General features: G+C 41.5%; 1 protein-coding gene across 1 annotated transcript; it reads right to left on the reverse strand.

The window, feature by feature from the left end:
* Window positions 1–5,211: 5,211 nt before the first annotated feature.
* si:ch211-184m13.4 (uncharacterized protein LOC798560 homolog) lies at window positions 5,212–8,524 on the reverse strand. Its single transcript, XM_046360979.1, has 4 exons — window positions 8,496–8,524; window positions 7,804–8,160; window positions 7,031–7,545; window positions 5,212–6,741 (listed from the first exon to the last, which is right to left on the reverse strand). Exons 2-4 carry the CDS (start codon window positions 8,153–8,155, stop codon window positions 6,577–6,579), a joined length of 1,032 nt encoding a protein of 343 aa, XP_046216935.1. The 5' UTR covers window positions 8,156–8,160; window positions 8,496–8,524; the 3' UTR covers window positions 5,212–6,576.
* Window positions 8,525–8,964: the final 440 nt, after the last annotated feature.

Consider the following 8,964-nt stretch of genomic DNA (forward strand, 5'->3'; position numbering starts at 1 on the left):
TGTAAGTAGTTTTTTGGTGTGTCTTTACTTTCCTATTTACGTTTTTGATTACTTTAACTTTTACTTCACTACATTCCTAAAGAAAATTGTTTACTTTTTACTCCATACATTTTCTCTGACACCCAAAAGTACTTGTTATGAATGCTAAGCAGAACAGGAAAATTGCCTAATTCACACACTAATAAAGAGAACATCCTTGGTCATCCCTACTGCCCCTGATCTGGCAGACTCACTAAACACATGCTTCGTTTGTAAATTATGTCTGAGTGTTGGAGTATGGCACTGGCTATCCGTAAATTTAAAAAACAAGAAAATGATGCCGTCTGGTTGCTAAATATAAGTACTTTGAGATGATTTATACTATTACTTTTGATATTTTTGATACTCCTCGACGTCGCCGCACGAGGAGGCAAAAGCAGACTTTCCCCCAAAGCGACATCCCTCTAAGGCCTTTATGCTAGCTTGCTAGCCCCGGACTGCTAACTGTCTGAATCGCCATGTCCCCAGCCAGCCCAACCCCTCACTGGACCCATACGATCACTTGGCTATGCATGCCTCTCTCTAATATCAATATGCCTTGTCCATTACTGTTCTGGTTAGTGATTACTGTCTTATTTCACTGTAGAGCCTCTAGCCCTGCTCAATATGCCTTAACCAACCATGTTGTTCCACCTCCCACATATGCGATGACATCACCTGGTTTAAACATCTTTAGAGACTATATCTCTCTCATCATTACTCAATGCCTAGGTTTACCTCCAATGTACTCTTCCTACCATACCGTTGTCCGTACATTAGGCCTTGAATCTATGCTATCATGCCCAGAAACCTGCTCCTTTAACTCTCTGTTCTGAACGTGCTAGACGGCCAGTTCTTATAGCATTTAGACGTACCCTTATCCTACTTCTCCTCTGTTTATCTGGTGATGTAGAGGTTAATCCAGGACCTGCAGTGCCTAGATCCACTCCTACTCCTCAGGTGCTCTTATTTGTTGACTTCTGTAACCGTAAAAGCCTTGGTTTCATGCATGTTAACATTAGAAGCCTACTCCATAAGTTTGCTTTATTCATTGCTTTAGCACATTCTGCCAACCCGGATGTCTTTGCCTTGTCTGAATCCCTAACTATAACATTTTCCGCCAAGAACTGCCAAAGGGGGGCGGTGTTGCAATCTACTGTAGAGATAGCCTGCAGAGTTCTGTCTTACTATCCAGGTCTGTACCAAAACAATTCGAGCTTCTACTTCTAAAAATTAACCTTTCCAGAAACAAGACTCTCACCGAAGACCACCTTCTGCCCCCAGCTGTGCCCTGGACACGATATGTGAATTGATTGCCCCCCCCCCCCCCCATCTATCTGCTGAGCTCGTGCTGCTAGGTGACCTAAACTGGGACATGCTCAACACCCCGGCCATCCTACAATCTAAACTTGATGCCCTCAATCTCACACAAATTATCACTGAACCTACCCCTACCGACCCTCCTAGATATCATCCTAACTAACTCACCCTCCAAATACACCTCTGCTGTTTTCAACCAAGATCTCAGTGATCACTGCCTCATTGCCTGCGTCCGTAATGGGTCTGCGTAATCGGTCTGCGTAATGGGTCCCCTTATCACTGTCAAACACTCCCTAAAACACTTCTGCGAACAGGCCTTTCTAATTGACCTGGCCAGGGTATCCTGGAATGACATTGACCCCATCCCGTCAGTAGAGGATGCCTGGCTATTCTTTAAAAGTGCCTTCCTCACCATCTTAAATAAGGATGCTCCATTCAAAAAGATGTAGAACTAGAAGTAGATATAGTCCTTGGTTCATTCTAGACCTGTCTGCCCTTGACCAACACAAACATCATGTGGCATTCTGCATTAGAATCGAATAACCCCCGTGGTATGCAACTTCTCAGGGAAGTTAGGAACCAATATACACAGGCAGTTAGGAAAGCTAAGGCTAGCTTTTTCAAACAAAACTTTGCATCTTGTAGTACAAACTCAAAAAAGTTCTGGGACACTGTTAAGTCCATGGAGAATAAGAGCACCTCCTACCAGCTGCTCACTGCACTGAGGCTAGGAAACACTGTCACTACCAATAAATCCACAATTTCAATAAGCATTTTTCTACAGCTGGCCATGCTCTCCACCTGGCTACCCCTACCCCGGGCAACTGCCCTGCGCTCCCCACAGTAACTCGCCCAAACCTCCCCCACTTCTCCTTCACCCAAATCTAGACAATCTGGACCCTCTGTTTCTAAAATTATCTGCCGAAATTATTGCAACCTCTATTACTAGCCTGTTCAACCTCTCTTTCGTATCGTCTGAGATTCCCATAGATTAGAAAGCTGCCGCGGTCATCCCCCTCTTCAAAGGGGGAGACACTCTAGACCCAAACTGCTACAGACCTATATCTATTCTACCCTGCCTTTCTAAGGTCTTTGAAAGCCAAGTTAACAAACAGATTACCGACCATTTCGAATCTCACCGTACCTTCTTCGCTATGTAATCTGGTTTCAGAGCTGGTCATGGGTGCACCTCAGCCACGCTCAAGGTCCTAAATATCATAACGGCCATCGATAAGAGACATTACTGTGTAGCCGTATTCATCGATCTGGCTAAAGCTTTCGACTTGGTTTCTCAAATGATTGCCTCTCTTGGTTCACCAACTACTTCTCCGATTATAGTTCAGTATGTCAAATCTGAGGGCCTGTTGTCCGGACCTCTGGCAGTCTCTATGGGGGTGCCACAGGGTTCAATTCTCTGCTCTGTATACATCCATGATGTCGCTCTCGCTGCTGGTGATCCTTTCATCCACCTCTAAGCAGACGACACCATTCTCTATACCTCTGGCCCTTCGTTGGACACGGCGTTAACTAACCTCCAGACAAGCTTCAATACTATATAACACTCATTTCGTGGCCTCCAACTGCTCTTAAATGCAAGTAAAACTAAATGCTCTTCAACCGATCGCTGCCCGCACCTGCCTGCCCGTCCAGCATCACTACTCTGGACCGTTCTGACTTAGAATATGTGGACAACTATAAAATACCTAGGTGCCTGTTGGACTGTAAACTCTCCTTCCAGATTCACTTTAAACATCTCCAATCCAAAATTAAATCTAGAATCAGCTTCCTATTTCGCAAAATAGCATCCTTCACTCATGCTGCCAAACATACCCTTGTAAAACTGACCATCCTACCGATCTTTGAGTTTGGTGATGTCATTTACAAAATAGCCTCCAACACTCTACTCAACAAATTGGATGCAGTCTCTGTTTTTGTCACCAATGCTCCATATACTACGCACCACTGCAGCCAGTATGCTCTCGTTGGCTGGCCCTCACTTCATACTCGTTGCCAAACCCACTGGCTCCAGGTCATCTACAAGTCTTTGCTAGGTAAAGCCCCGCCTAATCTCAGCTCACTGGTCACCCCCATAGCCAATTCTTCCTTTGCCTGCCTATCCTTCCAGTTCTCTGCTGCCAATTACTGGAACGAACTGCAAAAATCTCTGAAGCTGGAGACTCTAACCTCCCTCACTAGCTTTAAGCACCAGCTGTCAGAGCAGCTCACCGATCACTGCACCTGTACATAGCTCATCTGTAAATAGCCCATCCAATCTACATTATCCCCATACTTTATTTATTTATGTATCTTGCTCCTTTGCACCCCAGTATCTCAACTTGCACAATGATCTTCTGCGCATCCTACCATTCCTGTGTTTAATTGTTATATTGTAATTAACTTTCTAACAGCCTATTTATTGCCTTACCTCTCTTATCCTACCTCATTTGCACATGCTGTATATAGATTTTTCTACTGTATTATTGATTGTATGTATGTTTATTCCATGTGTAACTCTGTTGTTGTATGTGTCAAACTGCTTTGCTTTATCTTGGCCAGGTTGCAGTTGCAACCTACCTGGTTAAATAAAGGTAAAATAAAAAATATTTGAGCAATTACATTATCAAAATACTTTTAGACTTTTACTCAAGTATTATTTTACTGGGTGACTTTTACCTTTACTTGAGTAATTCTCTGTTAAGGTGTATTTACTTTTACATCTCAAATATTTTTATTTTGAAAACATTGTTTGACTTTTATGCTCTGGGGTTTTTCCCGTGATCTGGCTGTGTCGTGTAACTAAATATGGAATGGAAATATACCGAGTGTCCAAATACAATCGGATGAAATTCAATTATACGCTTTGATACATTCAGATTGTTTCTACATGGCTAGGTCCACATATTTATTTTTTCTCCACACAATGAAAATGAACTCACTCATTATCGTACCTTCTGTCTGTTTAATGGCCACCCGCAACAAATGTTATACATCAGAGAGATGACTAATATGTTTATTCAGCTGCAGATTATATTATTCAGTAGAGTAAAATGATACAGAAAATGTCCCCAACTCCAACCTATATCTCTAGCCAGACATTTACAGATTTACAAATATACATGTTGTAAATCAAGAACTTGTCACCTTACATCATTTGCATTAAATATTTACTCATTCAGTTTAACAAAATATTGTAACATTTCTTTGTACAAAAATAACTGCATTATATATACACATTTGAGTCATATTAAACCACTTAACGTGGGAATCTAATTAGCATAAATACAAACTCCCCATAAAATTCTGTCAGTTTAAGCTAGAGATCTGTTTTTGCTTTAGATGCGTCTCAATCCACCGCATCCGTCTATGTTACACTTCCGCTTCTGCGGTGAAAGGTGACAGAGCTAGAGCGGTGTTTGTCAGACCATGACACATCTCACAAAATTGTCTAGCGTCCGAATGGTTTGGGCTACAAACTATAATCGTTCCCTCTATGGAAAGATGGGTCTCTCATGAACACTATGGTGTTCTGTTTTGCTCTACGACCCCCACAAGCATCAGAAGTTGATACAGCCAATCTGCCAACCTCCGTCTGTAGCTTTCGAACAGTTTGACCCATCTGTGTAAAGGTGAGACTCTCACGAACACATACATATGGGTTGTTTTTGTAGGATTTCCACAGGCCTCACAAGACTTGTCTGAATGTCCCCCGGTACCAGTCGAAAACATGTATGGAAGTTTGTTCTTAAGTGTCTGTCCTATACCTTTAACATATAAGAAAAATCTGGAAACATTTTTACATGTATTTAACGCTATATTTTTGGCACTAAACATACTCCATCCTTATATGTTAAAGGTATATGTTTAGTGCCAAAAATATAGCGTTAAATACATGTAAAAATGTTTCCAGATTTTTCTTGTATGTTAAAGGTATAGGACAAACTTCCTTTATGTTTCTTTGGTGGGGGACTATCTGTTCCATGTAGTGAATCAATGTGTTTGTATGGGCTAATAGCAGTAAGGCCAGTGCTTTCTTCTTCATCAAATCATTTTTATATTTAAAAAAATCGAATTCGAAATCAAGTAACAAAATGTTCCATGGTATGACCTGCTTAAAGCAATTCCATATGGCTTAGTAAGTAGCCTCCCTCCCAGCTTAGACAGGGCATAGCAATATAAAACACATAATGGGATATGCACAGTGTAAATCATTTACACCATCTGTATAGGCATTACGTAAATAAAGAAACACATATGGAGTGATTTGAAGTTAATTAATTGGTCAATTTGATATGGACCCCATGTCAATATGCTCCCCTGCCTTAAATATAAGCGATAAGTGACCTTTGCCTTTAGGCTGAGTTTGCAGTTTTGATAGTTCAAGCTGAGCTCAAAATCAGCCTACTCAAAATCAGACTGCTCCATATTAATTACATCTTATTAAGCCTTGTTCACACTGGTTTGAAGTGACAAAAAAAAATGCATATCTGATTTTAATATATTATTTTTTTCTGCAGTCTGAACAGACAAAAAGCACATCGAATTGAATATTTCAAGACCCAATTTGGACCATATTTGTAAATGATTTGACTTGTGTCTGAACAATCAACTCTGATTTATTTGCCTTCTAGTATTTTTTTACTGTTATTTGGCGTATCGTGTTGTTTGCAGGCTTCTCAGTTGACAGTTTGACAACAACATGTGGTAGCTATCTAGCTTGTTAATTGTTTACAAACACATTGGTGATTTGTGCTAGCAAGCTAAACAGCTACCTAGCAAGCTTGTTGACTGCTTTGGCTAGCCAAAAATGACTAGTTCTGAAAGTTGGATCACCTTATCCTTTGACACTTTAAAAGTGTTCTTACGCTATGATTTTGAACATTCAAAGCAACTGGGAGACTTCCATGGCAGGCATTGTTGTCAGTCACCTTAACTTAATACCAGTACACAACAACTGGACACACACCCGCAATTACAATGACAACTTGAGTAACAATGTAAGCAATGTGATGCAGTGTGAACAAAGTTTTAGACGGTCTAGCACCCAAACAATGGTTACAGCCTGATAATTCTTTGCTCACTATCGCAAAACAAAATTCTCAGTTTCTTACACAAATGTAACACCTCAAATCAAACCCTAGATGCAGAAATCAACTAGGTGCAATCACCTTCAATAGCTTCCTCAACTTCTTTCTGGTTTAATAAAGAACTACCACAATCTCTTCCTACTGGTGTTGATGTTTAGGTGTTGCTGCTACTGTTGTCGGTGGCGGTTTTGGAGAAAGGAGCAGGGGTAGAAAGGTAGCCCTTGAACAGACTCATCACCCTCTGCTTGTACGTCTTAATGGCAAAGAAGTAGATGACAGGGTCCAGACAACAGTTAAGGTTCATCATGGAGACAGTCACCTGCAGGGACACAATGCCTTTTTAATAAAAAAATGTTGTTGAGGATTTCAATGTATCACAAAGAAAACTCACAGTTCCCTAAACAGTCAGATATACTAACTGACAGCCAGACAGACACACAAACACACACACACACAACAGGATGCATCTCGGGCATAAATGTAAATCTACCATGTTTTATAGAAAGACAGACCCACCAACAGTCTCCCCAACCGACAGACAGACAAACAAACAGACCAACGAACAGACGAACAACTGACATACAGACATTCACTTTAGCAGGTCCTACCTGTAGGGAAGCCTTGAATGCCCGCATCTCGTCACACTTGGGCTGGCCCAGCATCTTCCTCAGCATGAACTGCATGATGTTGAGGTGGTAGGGGCTGAAGCACAGGACGAAGGTGAGGAGGATGAGGAGGATGATATTGTTGGCTCTTTGGCTACGACCCAAGCGGCCTGTCAGTGGGTTCTGTTTGGCCGTGCGACTCAGTTTGAGATTGATCCGGGTGTAACACACAATGATGACCAGTAGGGGGAGACAGAAGGAAACCGTACAGGCCAGGAAGAGAAGATAAGGGGTGGAGCGAGCACCCTCAAAGGTGAAGTACTCCATGCAGGTTCGTCGGCCTCTGTGGTCATGGAGCATGGTATGGAAGAGCAGGGGGGTGGTTTCCAGACACACCAGTAGCCAGACGAGGCAGCAGACCGTTCGCACCACTTTGACACTCCGCAGGTACTGTAGCCGGTGGGGGTGGACCATGGCCAGGTACCGGTCTAGACTGATACATGTCATGAAGGCAATTCCTGGTGGAAGAGAGGGAGACGGGATATTGAATGGGTGGATGAATAAACAGAAGACACTAACCAGCAGACAGGCAAGCAGACAGAGAAAAAAATGGACAGACTGACACATACACACACACATGCAAAAACTAGGGCATAAATGTAAATGTTTTATATAAACCTGTGAGAAAAAGTTATTTTTGACTATAACAACAACCCACTGCGGAATGCTGCAGCTCTTACACAGTTTTCCCCATACAATACACACACACACCTTACCGGAGTATGTGTTTGAAAAGAACAACATAGTAGCCAGCCTGCAGAGCAAATCCCCAAATGGCCAGTCAAACTGTCTGATGTAGTAAGTGACTCTCCCTGGCAGTGCCAATGTGAACAATGCATCAGACACAGCCAAGTTGACCAGGTAAAGAGACGTTGAGTTGAACTTCTGCTTCTTCTGACAGGTCACATACAGGACAAGGCAGTTGCCACAGACACTGATGAGGAACACCAGAGAGTAAAAGATTGGGAAGATGATCAAGGCAGTTCTCTGGTAGACAAAGACGTCACACATCTGGTTGGTGTCAGAGGTGTTTAAATCCACCGGGTCCACAGAGAAGTTGGTAGACATTTCTCCTGTTGAGAAAAAAATATGTTTGAGAAAAAAAGTTGTGGATGAACCCTGATGAATAACCCAAAAAGTTGGTTGAGATCCATTGAATACTTTATGGAGAACACAATAATCTAGTGTGCTGGAGTTTAAACTGTAACAGCTAATTACATTCAAAAAACCTATTTGTCCAAAAGGGACACAAATAAATAAATACTGAGCTAACACATATATTAAAAATACATATATTAATTTCTACAACTAGAGTTAATCAATACTGAATTAATAGACCATTTTGCTTTGAATATAAATGATTGCATATCTATAATGACAAATATGCAAAAAGACTTCAGCGTTTCACCTGCTATCCAAGACAGTCTGTTAACTCTGGTGTTTGAAAGTAAAGTGACTTGGAGAACTGTTTGAAACACTTTTGAAGAGAATGACTGTGTCGCAAATCCCACCCCCACTTTCTTCAGAAGAGGTAGTGCAAAGTTACAGTTTTGGTCACAACCAGTCAAATGCCATTTTCAAGGTGCCTGGTATTAAGTTGAACACTTCAACGATGTGTGTTCTTCCAGTTTATCTAAGACCATGATCTATCAATGTAGATCTGATCAATTAGATAAAGATTACATCTAGAAATCAAGTTCCGGTGTATAATGATGATCACAACATGGCCAGTGTTTTCTCTGCAAAACACACATGCTAAATCTAGGGCATCAATGTACCATGTTTTACATAGTCCTGTGAGAAGATTGTCTTTTTGACAATAACCACAAGCCATTGCGGTATTCTGCAGCTCAAACAAATGTTTTCAAATTTGAAAG

Source organism: Oncorhynchus gorbuscha, linkage group LG09, assembly GCF_021184085.1.
Source record: "Oncorhynchus gorbuscha isolate QuinsamMale2020 ecotype Even-year linkage group LG09, OgorEven_v1.0, whole genome shotgun sequence".
NCBI classification, from domain to species: Eukaryota; Metazoa; Chordata; class Actinopteri; order Salmoniformes; family Salmonidae; genus Oncorhynchus; species Oncorhynchus gorbuscha.

Bases quoted from the DNA above. Each gene is read 5' to 3' on its own strand.
- si:ch211-184m13.4 (XM_046360979.1), bottom strand. From the start codon at position 8,155: ATGTCTACCAACTTCTCTGTGGACCCGGTGGATTTAAACACCTCTGAC. The intron at 7,546-7,803 runs GTAAGGTGTGTG...CTCTTCCACCAG, and splicing joins CTTTTCAAACACATACTCCG to GAATTGCCTTCATGACATGT. The intron at 6,742-7,030 runs GTAGGACCTGCT...GTGTCCCTGCAG, and splicing joins CATTCAAGGCTTCCCTACAG to GTGACTGTCTCCATGATGAA.